Raw genomic sequence first — 17,374 nt, forward strand, 5'->3', positions numbered from 1 at the left:
CTTTACGAACAGAGTATGGCTTCGAAGGCTTACAGTACAAATAAATGATTACGTTCAGGAGCCTGGTGACGGTCGTGTCTCTGGGTATAAAAAGGTGAGGAAACATGCTGGAGGGCTGGTGCACGGACAACCACCCTTTCTTGGTAGCCAATTTGGCAGAAGCTGCCTTGCTTGAAAACTGTATCATTACTGTCTTAATGTTGCTGCTGCCACTGAAGTCATTTGGGTGCTGTTAACTGTGAAGGTATATGGCTCTTTGCTCTTTGACATCAGTATAAAAATGTACTCTCAAACGTACTGCTGGAGTGACGACTATGAAGTTCACTGTCTTTCTTCATGTTTGTTAAGGGTCAGGATGGGGATAAACACAGAGGTCAGACTTTAAATTAGTATTTAGTGTTTTTATCCGAGAGGTTTGGTCTGAGATTGCATACACTGGTGCCTAAGCAGGGGCTCAATCAGCTGTACATTGCAGCTTTGCATACATGACTTCTCTGCCTGGGAAGGTCCACACAATGGAGTGGAGAGCACTGTGTCAGAACAAGAGAATCACTAGCTTCTTGCTTGGGCCTCTTTTTCTGACCAAGGCTAACTCTTGCTGCATTGGGGGGAAGGGGGGGTTAAGTGGTTCAACCCTAGCTTATGGAGGACTCTTCTTCTTCTTCTGTCCCTGAAAAAAGGAGATGGTTTGCAGAGTGCCTCTCCTGGTTATTCATCCACAATCCTCAGTACATGTCTCTGTAGATCTCCTGCAGGAGCGGGTGCAGCGACGTGTCCTCTGTCTTTTTGATCTCCTGCACCAGCTGTGCGTGCTCGGTGACTAGCTGCCGGAGGTCAGCCAGTTTCTGCAGCAGCTTGGGGAAGAGGAAAACGTCGTCTGGATGATTGGCCAGCAGATGGAGCTGTAGCACCTGCACAATGCTCTCCTGCATTCGCTCGATGTGCGCCACATTCACCAGGCCTGGTCGGTCTAATTGTAGTAGAGGAAAAATAGAGTTGAGTGAGACCCTTTAACTATAATTTCCTGATAGAATAAAATATTGAAGTTTACAATTAGTTTAATTTGATGAAACTGAGTAAAAGCTTTCAAAGAGCAAAAAGAGGATGTAATATTCCATGCAGCAAATTAATAGTTTAATTATAAGCAATGTTATTTTTCCTGCACCCTCACCTCCACAGCAGATGATGGCGGCCACAAACAGAGCCAGGTCACTGTCGTCCAGCTCTAGCGCGTTAAACTTCATGGCAAACTGGAACTTTGGCTCCATCATATCACTGAAGGGACGCCGCAGGCTCTTGAGGAATTCCCGGGTGATGAAGCCCGAGCCGTACGCTACAAGGAGCCCGTCCTTGTTCATACTGGAGGCGAGCATGGCGAAGAGAGCCTCGTACACTCCATATTTCAAAAGAGTCACCTGATCGTTGAGGTCCAGGCTCGAGAACCCGGGGACGGACTTTGCAAACTCTGTGAGCTCCGTGACGGTTTCCACCGATGTGCACTGGCAGCAGTGGAAAATCCGAACCTCTGCCTCCCTGTCCTTCAGCACTCCCGCAGAGCCGACCATCTTGGCCACCAGCGTCTGCTCTGCCAGCTGGAGGGTCTCCATGTCGTGGATGACGAAAGGCTGTGGACAGTGGAGAAAGAGACACTCTCATAAGCCCTGTGTGTAAACTATGGATAAAAATGTGTTTCTAATTGAAAGGCAACACACAGTCGGTACAGTGTGTACTGTGATTTTCGCCTACATAAATAAATCTGACCTGACTTAACTACATAAATATGGAAAAAGCTGAAACAGCAATGAAAAACTCTAGTGACTGTGGTGTTTACACATAATCTTTACTGGAAGGAGAAGCTAAGCCCAGAGCCCTTATTGACACTCGAATATTTCCACAATGACAAAATTACTCTCCTTGACCCTGCAGCTATAATTATAGATGTCACTCTTAACACTCAAAACAAAAGTTTCAGGTGTAAACAAATTCTCTAGAAATAAAGAACAAAGTTCATTTGAAACGATGCCACAGTTGACAAAGTACGCCTTCATAATAAAAAAAAGTTGTGTCCAAAATGCTGATAATGTCATTGTAGAGACACAGGTGTGTAAATGTAGGCAGCTCTGAATGGCAGTGATTGATTCTAGCTAATAGGCGCTTTAAGCTGTGTCACTGTTCCCGCATCTGATGAGCAGCTACACCTGCTGCTGCTCATCATATCACAGCTCTGACTCATGAACGCTGTGCTAATTGTGGTCAACAGCAGCAAGGGAAGGTATGAGGCTCGTGACGGCGAGCTGCCTGAATTCGTGGCGCTTCTCAGTCAACACAGCATTTGATTATCAGGTAACTTGTGCCAGATTGTTTACAATACTTAATCTAAATATTTTTCGTGAAGTATTAATCTTAGTTTCAAAATGCTTTGAAGCAAAGTTGCACTAAAACTACTGACACAGACTTCCTGCACATGCACACTGTGTACCTTGAGTAAATAAGTGGAGTTTTTCTAAAGGATACACTGTGCTTCTTTTTGGGCTAACAGCCCGAATTGATGCTATGTGATCCTGCGGAAGCAAAGAAGCCCCAATCATCATCCTGTTCTTACAATAACCTCAGAAAAGACTTCAGTGAGTAGCGTGCTGAAAAGCTTTATATGATTACTCTCCTTGGCCCAGGAGCGACACCCTTATAGATGCATAAGCCATTAATAGTTTACACTGAAAGCAGAGCTAGGAATGCTACACTGACAGTGCTACACGTTAGCTGATTATGTACTGCAACACATTTGTTAAAGCAAAGTCGATCTGTTTAGCCTTGTCAGGGCTACAGCATTTTGAGAAACAAGAGAACTACAAGTAGCTAAAAATGACAAGATCAGAGTCTGCAGCCATGCTAGCAACTCTGTGAGGCTTTACTGAGGCACAATGATGCTTTGAACTAAATGAAAATGTCACATGTTCACAGTCACAATGCTAAGATGCTGATTTTTAGCAGGTATGTTTACCATGTTCATTGGCTTTGTGTAGCATGCTAGCATTTGCTAATTGGCACTAAACACAAAGTACAGCCATTGCTAATGTGAATGTCCTTGGTTTGAAAAGGACATCACCGGAGGCTTTGCCTCTGGAGAACATTCATTTCTGTATAAAATATAAATGGCAGTCTAATAGTGTTCGGTCTGGACCAAAATGGTTGACCAACCAAATGGCTGACAGACCAACACTGCCAGTCGTAGAGCCACAGCGTTAGCATGGCTAAAAACTATTTATAGCCTCCCTCAGTTATGATTTGAATGATCAATAATGATCATTAGTCACAGTCTTAGAGAGCAAAGCTATATTTTTTAAAAGACACAATCTTTTATTTCCTAATACTCTATCAACAGTACACTGCAGCAGCAAGAGCTCGACATTTCTAGCTGTGTTTTTATTTTTTATTTCTATAAAAAGGGACAAAAAACATCCTGTCAAGGCTGTACACTGTTCAGGTGAATCATACCACCGCAAAACCAGTTGAGTCAGACAATAAAATTAGCTGCACACAAATCAGTGCCAACACAATTATGTCTGAGCGTTTCTTCCAGACATTGAGACTGATGAGTCAATCCTGATGGAAATTTCCTGTCTCAATTGCAGGAATTACCTGGATGCCTTAATAAAATGTTCACAGAGGATACACATTTTCTACAAGGACGATTAACCATTCGATAGTTTTCTATAACAACTCTCTATTTGTTACAGTGTCTAGAGCATTTTAAAACATAGGCTATATCTCCTAAATACATAAAAACAAATTTCAGAATCAAAGTTATGTAACATGTTCGAATTTGCACATCGATCTCTGCAAATGATACATTAGGATTTTCATGGGAAGTTCATTGTTGGGGCACCATGAATAAGCTTTAAAATCAAAGGTGGATCAAGCAACATGGTGTATTTCCAACTGACTGCTTCCCAGTGCCTGCAGGACCCACATGCTCCCTCTGCCCCCTCTAAAAAGACACTTATCCATTTGGAAGCTTTGATCTCCAGAAGTGGAGAAGGTCTGTGTTTGAACATGGATGTGCACTTGGACTGACCTGTTGCTCTTGACCGATTTCACACCTACACACATCCATCCATGGAATTCACAGCGACTCTGAGCTGTAGTCCCTGACCCTCCCCTTTGCTGACCCCGCCGCTCCGATGAAAACAAAGCGACAGAAGCGAGGCTGCGGGGGAATATTTTTGGTGGGATTGGGGACGGGTGATGAAAAAGAGCACAGGAATAGAGGAAAACAGAGGTGGCGGGGGATGTGATGGGCTCATACACTGGCTCTTTATATCGTTTCTGTGCAAACAGACATTTCCTTGTCCAGCTTGTGTGCTGGCTTGCACTACTGATTGAGCAAGTTATTTCTGTCATTGCCTGGCTGCACGTAATCTCTGAGGTAGTGGCTGCCAGGTCATATTGAGACATGAGTTTGATTGCAAATTTTCTGTGTGCTCAGAATGACATTAAAAATAGCTCCAATGGGGAAGGAATAAATTAAAAGTTGCAAGACAACATGAATTTGACCTGTGAGGAAACTCTGGTAATGAGGAGAGCCATGCACACGCAATCCACACACACACACACACACATGCAACCCACTACTCTAAATCAACGTACAGGGGTGCTGGTCTTGCCAGTGAGAATGGTTCGAGCCTTGGCCTTGTTCATGTTGAAGTTCTTGAGGTAGGCCTCGTAAATCTGCCTGGCCAGCGTCTTCTGGTCGGCTATCTGAGGGTCTTCCACCTCCCTGTCCCCCGTCACCATCTCCGCCTTCAACTTTAGCTTCTCCGACTGGGGCATCCGACCAAAACGGATGGCTGTGGACAGCAGAAAGACACTCAGATTGAGATGATAGAATTTGTGCCAGTATGAATAAAGAGACAGATAAAATCGATCATGGAAATTACTATGAATGCATTAAAAAACACTTAATATTACATGTATTATGTTTACTGTAAAAACCAAAAGGCCATGCAACAGAACATGGAGAAAACGACTGTGTAAGACCAAAGAGAGCACACATAGAGCTTAAGAACAAACCCGATTTTGGAAAATGTAAAATACCTTGAACTCCACAAAACCAAAATTATCACTTATTCCAGATGCTGAAATCTGGAGGAATCATTTTCCAAATCTCTACAAAGACACCCCATGAAGTAAAACGACTCCAAGTCAACATATCAGCAAAGAAAAAGACATTAAATGTACCCAAAACTATTAAATCCATCCAAACAAAGCTTGTGGAGCAGAGGCAATGAAATGTTCAAAAATAGCATCACTAGAAACACAAAAAGCAGTTCTTGGACTGTTTTCCTGACACCTGGTGCCAAACCCCCCCCCCCCCGGAGTCGATGGATCTGAGGTCAGTATCCTGTTGTAGTTTAAATAAAGTATATTTCCTTGACAAGCATAATATCTTAATCTGTCTTTTCTGGCATTGAGTCTGGCACTTCTTATGAATGGACCAAAGCGCAGTTACAGGCCTTAATTTTAAAGTCAGAGAAGTTAAAACCTCATTTTAATAACATGATTTAATTCCTTTGGTTTTTACAAGAAGACGGCAGCAGAGATGTTGTGCAAAACAGATTAGAGCCTGTGCTAGACACTCGCTCTAAATCCAAAGAAAAAACAGTTTTCAACAGACTCCTCCTCTCCTAAAAGAGGCCAACAGGTCAGGAAAACACTGACCAGCTCCCCACAGAAGTTTCTTCCAAAGACGCAAAAAGTGTCGCCCTAAAATAATCTCCAAGTGTCAACGTCCCCCATGTAATAAAAACAGCACTTGAGATACTAATTCTGATCAAATCTGGGCTCAAATATTTCATTGTGAACATCTGTTCATCAGCTGGAGCAACTGGGAATCAAATCAGATGACATTAAATGCAAAGTACCCGGTCCACACATTTCCACTGGATGAGATAACATAAGAATTCAATCCCACCTACCACATTGAAACACTACAGCACATAAGGAACAACAACACTGATATCCATTGATCCATTTGCATCCATTAATTAACATTAATGGATGCTGATTTGGATTGGATCCTGCTGAACTGGAACTTACCTCTCCTCTTAAACCTATTGATTCTCTTGCACAGTCAGTAATAAAAGGGGAAAAATAATATTTTGAATCCTATTCTGGCACATTCAAAGACAGTGTGGCAGGTACTACATAAGAAATGTGTGATTTCACATTATACTCAGAAATACGCATCTATATGGAACAATGTTTGTTTCTCCTTTGTGGAGGAACATATTAGATTTTATGGATAGATGATAAATGTATGAGTTGCCCACATCACTAAGATTGTGTCTCCTTGGGGACAAAACAGTTGCTCCACATTTAGATATATTGGGATATTAAAAACTGGCCTAATCACCTGTGCACGGATGATTCTATGGTGTTGGAAGGAACCTGAAACACCTACACTAAATATGTGGAAGGTTCAAATGCTGGAAACTGCAGCGTGTCAAAAGATGTTCTGGTTCTGTAAAGAAACTTGCGGTCTGATAGATTACATTTGTTAGTCACTGTGTCCTAGTACCTATCACATTGCTATCATCACATAACTATTGTTTTGTATATATCAATTTGTCATTGTCTGTTGCACTACCTGCCTATTTGTTTTTCCCTTTTCCACTGTTGTGTTCTTATTGCTATCAAACGCAAATAAATTTTAATTATAAAAAAAAGAAAAAAAGAATTGATTAACATTTAAAAACAGGCACTGAGTTTTTTGAACCACCTAAATTCTCTATTTCAAAAGGACCTGAGAAACTTTCATGTCACTAAAGCACAAATGAAAAAGGGCACGGACACAGAATCTGTCTATTATACCTATAGAAAATTGTGAATGAACACACCAGGTTACTAGCCATTACGAGGTGTGTTGGAAGTGGTCAGCGGTTGTGTGAAGTGTGTGTCAACGCCATGCGAGTTGTTTTTCTACGAGAGGATGCTGGCATCTCTCAGACGGCCTGATCCCATTTGACTAATGAGATTAGAGGTGAACTGTTTTTAACCCCTCCTCACCACTCTAAAAATCTAAATAGGCACAAGCTGGTGCCATACACACACACACACACACACACAACACACACACCTCCCTCTAAGCAGCCAACATCCAGCTGCACTGACTGCCTGCATTTACAAGACTATAAACACATAAAAGGAGATCTGAGTTCCCTGTTTTCCAACGAGCCACCCGCTGATGAAACAAATCCAGGCGTACTGAGCGGGACTGAGCAGGGATGAGATGCGTAGCTAGCAGACAGCATGAGGGCCCATTAGATTACTGCTCACAAAGTGGATGGATCCTCTGAAGCTGGTAAAGCTCCACAGCGGTCGCCTGGGCTGGAGCCAAGTCTAATTAAGATGAGAGGAAGTGAGTGATGCTAAGCTGAGCGTAAGTCCATTTCCTAAGAGCCGGTGTGAGGGGATGACTCTGCGACTCAAGTTGGGAGTCGGGGCCTGACGGTCTGTCATCGAGTTGAATCATCTGTTTGTGTCTGTGAGTCCGACCAATAAACCCGTCCTTCACTTCAGTCAGACTTATTATTGCTCTGGACCTGTTATTTTCTCACTAACTGCTGTAACACAAAATGATGTGTTTGTTTCAGTGCATGAGACGGATCATTAAGTTGCTGGATTCAAGAAATGTTCAATCACTAGTTTGTTGTGTGATAATAAAAGCACAATGCTGCTGTTGCAACAGCAAACATAAGGGGATGTTAGCATGTAGCATACTCCTGAAATGAAGTAAAGCACATGAGTGATAAAGTTTCACCCAAGGAAATTTTTTGGGAGTTAGACAAGCTTGAGAGGCCTCACCCTGCGTATACGCTTATAAATTTGAAAATTGAAGGGGGGGGGGTTATTGTTACTGAACAATAAATAAATAAAAGTACATTTTCTAACACTAAGCCAGAATATGTTATGCATTCATATTATAATTCCCTCTTCTAAATTCGGTTTTGGACAGATTTTATGATAATTAAATAAAACTGAGCACCTGATTGTAACTACATCTGAAACACAGCTCACTGCGCTTTATTGTAAACTACGTCATTTTAATGGTTAAAGTTCACATCAAGTTTCTATGTCGATTGATGTCTCAACATTTGTTAATACATTTAAATAGAAAAAAAAAAAAAGACACTCCTGAACACTTTTAGTAAGGATCATCCAGAATGATCAGATTCAACTGGAATCGATTGGCAGTCGATGAAAACTGAACGACAAACCCCCAAAATTAGCAGTTCTGTGGTCCTGCGGTATCTAAGACCACCAGACCTCAAAAGATCAGGTTGCACTCGCATCTCAGATCTCCTTCCTCCCCCCTCTACGGTTACATTTAGGCCCATGAAACTCAATACACGTATACCATGAGAGGAAGTGCAGCGGACAGAAATACTGCTCCTGCTGAGCTTTAAGGCGCTATCATTATCAAAATCTAGGCTGTGTCTTAAGGAAGCATCGGAAGGGCCCTTTAAGTCAATAATCCCGAGAGACAAAATAAAGACGCTCCTCGGCCCAGCCTCTGTATCCACAAGTTCTCTGCCACCAGTATGGAATATCTGCAAAGTCTGCACAGTCTATATGTAAACCCAACGAATACACTGACCTTCTTCTGGTAGAAATACACTGACAGGACAGCAAACACGAGCACCTGCACCTTCTCCCCCCCCGACATACACATACACGCACGTCATCTCCTAAATCTATTTCAGAGCATTTTTTTTTTCTTTTAGGACATTGACCTTGGCCAAGGGTCAGCATGCCATGTTGTATGTTTACACAGAGTAAATAACATTCACCAAAATCTAATACTTTGACCTCAATATTCTTTATTCCAAACAAAGATAAGCAGCACTGACGTTCAAATCTGTCGCAAGGCATTTAAGAGAGACAGCGTTTTGTTATTGGGTGTTCACAGATGTTGAATGTGCAGATGTTTAGAGTCTAGAGTCTAAGTATCAGCCTCTAAGCATGTGTTACTTTGAACAAATAGCCACAAAACAAACAAACAAGCAAAAAAACTGAAGTGTTTGTTCAAGGAATTCAAAAGGGGGGAAGTTTCACGTTATTTTAGAGTGTTAATGGAAATTTTTAGGCCGTAATGGTATCAAAACAAGATTGTAATTTCAAAAGGAAAAAACTTGATGTAATGACATGATTCTACTCTCAACTTTATTCTTGTAACATGACCATTTTTTTAAAAACATTTTTCTTAAATATTATAATGTTATTCTCGATTTGAACAGTCAGGGCGGAGGAGTAGAAATTATTGCTGTAGAACACAATCCAGGGTTTCTGTCAGTGTCAAAATAAATAAAACAGTAAGGAAAGAATCAGTTATCAAAGATCCTATTCACATCATATGATTAATTAGTATTAATAATTATTATTTTTGACATCTTGGATTGTTTGTGTCTCTGATTGTTAATGCTCTTTCTTGGTTTTCAGGTGTATCCGCACAGTAAAGCAGACCGTCACCGCCCTCCATTGGTTTTTGCAGGTTGGAATTCACATAATCAGGAGGGTCTGTTCACCTGATTATGCGACTCACGTCTGCACCAAAAGGGTTGAGTGGGTTCAGCTGCTGCCTGATACGACTCTTGCACTGGAAAGTCTGCAGACGCACACAGAAAGATCATGTGCTACAACCACATGAGTTACAGTTCTTGTCCGTTTCTGAAGAAGGAAGCTACGAATGGATTAATGTTGAAATAGTTCAATTATGCAGAACATACACACACACACACACAAACACACAGCTGTATAGACGCCGGGAGTAGTCTTCAGATAGTGACTTGCCTTAACATGCAACTTAACACCCAGCTGTGGTGTCAGGTTGCTTACTTGTGCTAATTATGTGCGTACGTGCCTGCTCAATCTTTCTTGGCTTCTGCACAACTGTGGTACTCTGTTAAGCAGTGTGTATATACAAGTAACAAGAACCACGACATCTCTGTGTGTATGTGTGTGTGTGTGTGTGCTGCTGAGTTTGAAGCACTGCCCTGCCCTGCCCTGTACGACTCACCGTTGTGGGACATGCCCACTGACAGGCACTTCTGGAAGCGGCAGTATTGGCACTTGTTGCGGTTCTTCTTTTGGATCTTGCAGCGGCGCTCGCACTTGTCGTACTCCAGCTTCAGACGGATGGTCCGCCGGAAAAAACCCTGGAGGAGTGAAGGTATAAGGAAAAATGTGAGAACTGCTAATATGAAGCAAAGATTTTGACAATTATTTTCATTTGTAAGAACGAGAACATACAGACCAGCTTAGTGAAACATTTCTAAAAAAACAAAATACATATGTTAATAAAACCTGAAATGTAACAGAGTTTAACAAATTCCCTTTTAATAAACTCTAAGCTGTTATGTAACCAGTTTCCAGATCCAGAAAAAAACTATTGACCAACTCTTTATTAAGAAAGACGCCATTAGAAGCAGCTATTTTTCCCCCTGTGGGTGGTGCATGACAATATCAGATGCACAGTTTCACCATCAGTCTCTCCTCGCTTACACAACCTTGACAAAAAAGAAACATTTAAATCTGGCGAGGAAGAGCTGGACTGAGTGGCATACTTGTGGCTGGCTGGAGGGTAGAAAGTGGCCCGGGGAATTGCTTAATAACATATTCATCTCAAACTGTCACCCAGTGTGCCAAAATACACACAGACCCACACGCAGTCTGAAACACACACACACACACACACACACACACACACACGGTCATAAAATACAAGATTACACAGGGTTACGCGGACATGCTACAACCATGTGAGCACATGTTAAGTAATTCAGACTGACTCTCACCCACTAACCCCCAACCTCACATGCACAGACACACACATACACACACACACACACACACACACACACTTACACGCGTATAAAGCAAGGCTGACATGAAGACATGAAGCCAGGACAGAATTAGAGCCCCACGTGGACTCCATGCCGATTCTGCTTGTGTCCACCGTTGTGAAGGATGAGTGTACTGACATCACAGAGGTCAGCCTCCTCCTGTTACTGTCCCATGACCAAATAACACGCAGATGATAAACTAGAAAAAAAAAACAACTGTCCAGTGTAATAAGTCTGATTAGAGTTGAAACTGTACAATGGCGACAAAAAATGTCCGGTGCACTCAGACTGTGGATGTGAAAATAAAAATCCTTTATCAATATATGGATACGACAACGCGTTTTGAATCACAGGGTCTTCATAAGGGCATGAGACTCGAAAGTGTGAGTCGAAATGCGTTAGCCATATATTAATAAAGGATTTTTAGTTTCACATCTACAATCGGAAGTGCCCGATTCTGACTGCCTTTGTACAGTTTCAACTCTTACAAGACTTATTACACTGGACAGTTGTTTTTTTTTGTTTGTTTTTTTTAGTTTATCTGACCACTGGCATCATCCTGGAAGAGCACCTGGTTTCACAGTTTTCTCCTTTACATTCTCCACAATACCTGTTTGACCCCGTGCAGCTCTCTCCCTGTTTTAACTTCATTACCAGTAACATGCAGATGAGACTAGTTCTAGTCCCGATGAAGTAATTAACTGGGTTATTAAGTGTTAATACACATCACTTACCAATAACAAAGATTTTTCTGAACTCAAATTTTGATTGTGGCCAATTCAGTAAAGAATGTTCAAAGCTATGAAGAAACATCTACACATCCCCCCCCCCTTTCTTTTCCATCAATCCCACTCACTCAGACATTTACTATATGGAGATACATGGGGCTCATGTTTGAACATTGCACCTGCTAAATACGTCATGCGATATTTTTCAACTTCCGCAGGTTGACAACAACGACTACAAAGCACACAATGGTAGCGTTCTCAAAAGTCGGGCGAAAGATGGCTGAATTTGTGAATGTCTGAAGCGTTTGAAATAGGAAAAGCCTTCCCCGATATAGATCTCTGCGGATCTCATCAAGAAATGCTGACTTCAGTTTATCCAGCTAATGTTGCAAGTAAGGTCTTCACCGTTACCCTTTGGCACTTCATAGGTCACATCTGACTGATGTGTTTCTAATGACTCCCTCCTAAAAGTTAAACAAATGTACCTTGACTTTTGTGATAACCTGTTGTTTTACAGCCCCGCGACTTCCCCCTGCACAGGTCTCATAACACCGACTCTGCCCTGTGGACTGACCAAGGCTTTTGTTTAGTTGATATCGTTCTGTGTTGACACATGGATGCTCAATATCTCTGAAAGTCGAAACAAAATCATTCTACTACTAGACTTCTACTGCAGTGAGCCACAGCTCTGATGTGAATGTCTATGTAATAGCATTTTGACATGATGGAGTTTATGTATCACTTCCTGATATTCATATTCCCATTGCTATTTTGGCCGCTACATTCGGCTGAACTAAGTGGATTTACAGTTGCGGAGGTGTAAGAAAGTCTCTCCCTTCAGTGGCCCACTTTTCCTTCAGTGACTTAAAAAAAATATATAAAAAAAACACAGAATACTAACACACCAACATAGTCTCAAAAACACATGCACAAACACCTCAAGTGACACTATCTTTGTCCTTTACTGCCTCTTAAAAAACAGCCTTGGGTTGTTCTTCAACATGACTGGTAAACAATTAACTGAAAGATTATTGGGAGACCACATGTGAAGGACGAGCCTGGTATTTGTGATGCTTTTAGGAGTTATCATTAGTCACAAGACACATGGCCTCTGGATTTCTGGCCTGGCATGTCCTACTTTCTTCAGTGTTATACTTCCGAATGCGATTTATTGTCTCGAAACTAGTTAATGTTTAGTCAGAACACTGTGATTCTTGGCTTGTCTGTGCCTGAGTGTGGGGGACTTTGGAAGGAAGTACCTGATGGATCTTGACAGAAGTAGCGGCAGAGGGCAGTAGTAAATAAAACACGTTGTAGGTTGAGAAAACAGAGGCGTGATAACTTGGTGACAGATTTAATCCTCACAGTAATGTCCTCCAACAACTACATGTTCTATTGCTCAGTCACCGATTCCTTACGTTGCTCTAGTACTCGCCACCATCTGACGTGAAATCTAAAGACGCACCCACTTGATTGACCGGATCATATGTGTGTTTTTGTTTTTGTGTGTGTCTGTGTGTCTGTGTGTAATCTTCGTCTCACCTTGCAGCCCTCGCAGGCGTGGACTCCGTAGTGGTAGCCCGAGGCGCGGTCAGCACACACTCGACACTCAAGATTGAGCGATGAGGAGGAAGATGAGAACTCCTCCTGGCCGGCCGCCAGCCCGTAAACGACTGATGAGGGGCTGGATGCTGGCGTCAGGGCATCTACAAGAGACGAGCACGTGGTTGGTTAAACCAGTCATTGCACTACCGCCCCTACAGTTGTGCACGAAGCTGATCCAGGAAAGAAATATTGCTCAAGAGAAACCTTCACAGCTGTTTTTTGTGAAAAGCCTCATTTGTATGTTCTGACTTTCACCAACTAGTTTGGCCTCTCTGATATTCACAGTGTTGCCACCCACATCTGCACATTCAATTAGAATGAAACAATGGCTCTTACTTACACACACACACACACACACACACACACACACACACACACACACACACACACACACACACACACAGTACAACGATATCTGATTTGAAAGTGGGCGCACACTCACAGAAGCTTCAGTGCATCTGCATTCATGTCAGTGTGTACTGTATAATTTCCATTGTTGCTCCAGTCCTAATCATCCTCATGACCGTGTATTTAGAGAAAGTGCACGCTGCTAGAAGTGTGCTGTATAAAGCACCAATGTTCCTCACAGCCTTACAGAGGCATAGATCATAACTAACTGGACACTGTAATTCCTGCAGACTGAAGGCATCAGCATCCTTTACTCGTCGGATTGTCAAACGGCACCTGAAACTCCTCCCCTGACACATTTCCGATGTCAGAGCTGTGGAGGCTGCTCTTGATAATTTTGTTTTTCACACAGTGTCAGTGTCTGCCAGGTGTGCCAGAGGTGAGGCAGTACGCGGGATTTAAACTTCAGCTTTCTTTTTCCATTCTTCACATCAACTAATTACAACATAATTTCAGAGTGCAACACAATAAAGCCTTTTGACGAGAGACTGTCTAAAAGCGTGCACCGGTTATATGATTCATCGCACCTCACCCACCTCTATGACGGCAGCCTTTTTTGCCATGCCCCCTGGTGTGACCATACAGAACATGGTTATTTTCACCACAATCAGTTAACAAATTGGGTCATTATTCAGAGATAACTGAAGGCCAATAAAAAGCTTCAGTCACGGCTGCCTTCATGAATGCGTCTCTACTGTGAAGTCTCATCTCCCTGCGGCAAAGACCTAGTAGAATTAAAGTACAGTTTGACCTCTTTGCCCCAACAAAAACAGTCTGTTCCATCACAGCGACTATTTTATTCAGAGATATTAGCATGCAGCGTTGGGAGTAGTATTACTGATCATCCTTAATGGAAGACAGGTCATGAGGTTCGCCATAGGTTGCCAACAGTTTTCTATTTTCACCTTGTGAAGGGGACACGGTCGATGGAACTTGCTTGGTGCACAAATAGCAAAGATGCAATGGTACTAAACGGTGGCACTAAGTCAAGCCACATGAGTTTGGTAAAGAGACGCCAGAACGCGGATAAGCAGCATTGGCAGTGGACCTGGAGCTGTGGCAAGTGCACATGTTTTGACTCAGTGCGGACAAGAAAAGCATGTCAGTGTTGCCTCTGCTCCCGTCTCTCACTGTTCGCACTTGTAAACACCTATAAATCCTAACCAGCCCTCTCACTGACTTTTCCATGACACCATCAAATGTTTCCGTGATGCCTTCTCCCAACGCTTCCCCTCTTTTTTCACTCCTCCCTTTGTCCACCTCACTCACACCCTCTATTATTCCATTAAATGTCTATCTTTCTAGACTATTCACTACTTGTTCGCTTGTTGCATAATTTGGTAGTAGCATAAATTTCCCAGATGCCCATGTGACTTCTATTCAGGAGGAAACACAGCAGCAAAGTGGATGTTTCCTGAGAGGTGGTGAATGGTGGCTGAGGAATGTGTGAATTCCTCATTGGATATGGAGCGAGGAGAAGGACTGAGGGAGGACAGAGAGGTAAAACAAGGGTTTAAGGAAAATGAGAGGTAGATAAGGCTAGAGAGGAAAAGGAGAAATGAAGAGGAAGTACAGAAAGGAATGGGGAGGAAAATGCACCAAGACACTGAGTAAGTCAGAGACAGAGAAGGACAAATCAATCAAGATCAAGAGACTATCGCCCCAAAGGCACGAAAAAGTAGGTCAGTCAGGCAACCTGAGTAAAAAGGGGCTGTCAAAGGATTGTTGCACAAGAGGTTAAATAAACCAGAGTGTGTGTCTGAACATTCAGTTCGCGCAAATTAAGGATTAAGTGGCTAAACTGAGGGACCCCTGCTCTGACAATGACCGGGCGATTACACCGAGCCACCGTGGATACTTTAAAACTGTGAAATGACGATGCAGGAGCAAACCCCCCACCTTGTCATCTCACCATATTATTAATGACCTAAAAGAGGTATTTCCATTCAGTGACATTCAGACCCTTTTCACCTAGGACAGTGGAACCTTCGGAGCCATTGCTGGACGACTGGTATTCAGGGACATCGAAAGAGCTGAGGGCATCGTTGTCGATGGACTGGGAGATGTCCTGGAGCTCCTCCATGCCGCCCATGAAGTCGTCATCGGCGCACAGGGGGCTGTCCAGCAACGTGTCCTCCAGGGGAGAAGGGGGATGGTAGTGGCTCTCCATGTCGACCATCGCGGTGGAGGAGCAGGCTGCCGGCACTCTCACTCATCAGACTAGAGACAGAGGACAGCGGGAGGGTGGAGGGAGACAAAAAAAAAAAACAGAGGTCAAAGAGGTGATATAGAAACTCAGGCGGGCAGACAGAGGGAGACAAGATAATAATCCATTTCTAAGGTCACCTCTGTCAAATTCTAGAGTTGACATCCATGCCAGCAGCTCTGTGAGGCTGTATACAGCAGTGCTTGGTGCTGAATGCTAATGTCAGCTCACTAACATGACAATGTTTAGCAGGTATAATGCTCATGTTTACCATTTTAGTTTAGCATGTTAGCATGCTAACATTTTCTATTAGGCAATAGAAAAAAAAAAACTACATGTCAGTAGGCTGAAACTTATCATGTCATAACCAAAGTTTGTGGTAAATCAAAACTCTGAACTTATAATAGCGCTAAATGTAAAGTCAGCAAAAGTGTTGTGCAATAAATCCTGAGGGTGGACATTAAAGTCTGTACAAAAATGTCATGATAATTCATCTCATAGTTGTTGAGATATTTCACTCAAAGCCACAGATGTCAGCTTATGATGGTATGAGAGGACAAGTAATGGAATCTACACAGACCATTAATATCTGTACCACATTTTTTGCCAATCCATCAAGTAGATGTCGAGATATTTTACTAGATAAGTGATCATTTTGTTGGTAGCACTGAAAGAAAAGCTAGGGGATCAACAAAGTCGTTAGGAGCTTCCTTCTGGGCACCATGAATGTCTGTTCAAAAATGTTTTGGTAGTTCATTCAATAGTTATTGAAATATTTCAGTTTGGACCAAAGTGGTAGACCGTCCACAAAGCCACGCTGCTAGCATGGTGCAAAACTGATAACATCATTATCAACATCAACACCGTAGAGTAATACTGCCTTATCTGTCAGTGCGCATGATTAAACACAACACTGGCTCATACATTTAGGCCCTAATGAGTGGTGCTGATGCAACATGTGGCCATCCACACAAACAGGTGAGGCACGCTGCTCTAGTGGGTCAGCAGCAGGCGACTAACGAATGAAGGACATGGAGTATCTTATGACACAACACACTCCACTCCTCTGAGCTATTCACTCCAAATACAGTAACCTTATCCTCACAGGCCTCATAGTGCTGCAGAAAGGGAAAGACAGAGGACAGAGAGAAAGAGAGCGAGGCATGTGGAGGAATGAATGTAGGTCAATGGGCTGGCTGTGATAGGAAGGCTGGGTCGAGGTTTGGCTAGAGGAGACATGACAGACTTGGCTTGTACAGTAGATGGGTGAGATTTCGCTGAATTGCACATGGGGTGGGGGTGGGGGTGGAGGAGCTACGAGCTACACATGAAAGTGCACTATGGAGTGAGTTTGCCTTTACTGCTTAGCGTAAGACTGGTTAAAGAGATCGGACCTTATATCACATATTCAAACTTCATACATCCGCATGTAAAGTGGGTCAATCTTCGGTAAGCTCTTTCCATCAGGCCCCACTAAGAACAACAAGGGGGTGGGGTGGGTGTGTGTGTGTGTGTGTGTGTGTGTG

General features: G+C 42.8%; 1 protein-coding gene across 4 annotated transcripts in view; it reads right to left on the minus strand.

Moving 5' to 3' along the window:
• Positions 1 to 653: 653 nt before the first annotated feature.
• Positions 654 to 17,374, minus strand: part of pparab (peroxisome proliferator-activated receptor alpha b) — a 27,777-nt gene continuing 11,056 nt past the window's right edge. For all 4 annotated transcript variants that reach the window (XM_023400332.2, XM_087172299.1, XM_023400333.2 and 1 more), the window contains exons 2-7: positions 15,614 to 15,862; positions 13,172 to 13,335; positions 10,076 to 10,214; positions 4,648 to 4,847; positions 1,172 to 1,625; positions 654 to 970 (exon numbers count right to left, since the gene is read on the minus strand). In XM_023400332.2, coding sequence (XP_023256100.1) covers positions 726 to 970; positions 1,172 to 1,625; positions 4,648 to 4,847; positions 10,076 to 10,214; positions 13,172 to 13,335; positions 15,614 to 15,821 — 1,410 coding nt within the window. In that variant the 5' untranslated portion in view covers positions 15,822 to 15,862 and the 3' untranslated portion in view covers positions 654 to 725. The remainder of the gene's footprint in view (positions 971 to 1,171; positions 1,626 to 4,647; positions 4,848 to 10,075; positions 10,215 to 13,171; positions 13,336 to 15,613; positions 15,863 to 17,374) is intronic.

This window comes from Seriola lalandi, unplaced genomic scaffold (assembly GCF_002814215.2).
Source record: "Seriola lalandi dorsalis isolate HSWRI2012SDOR001 ecotype SW California unplaced genomic scaffold, Sedor1 jcf7180002052274, whole genome shotgun sequence".
NCBI classification, from domain to species: Eukaryota; Metazoa; Chordata; class Actinopteri; order Carangiformes; family Carangidae; genus Seriola; species Seriola lalandi.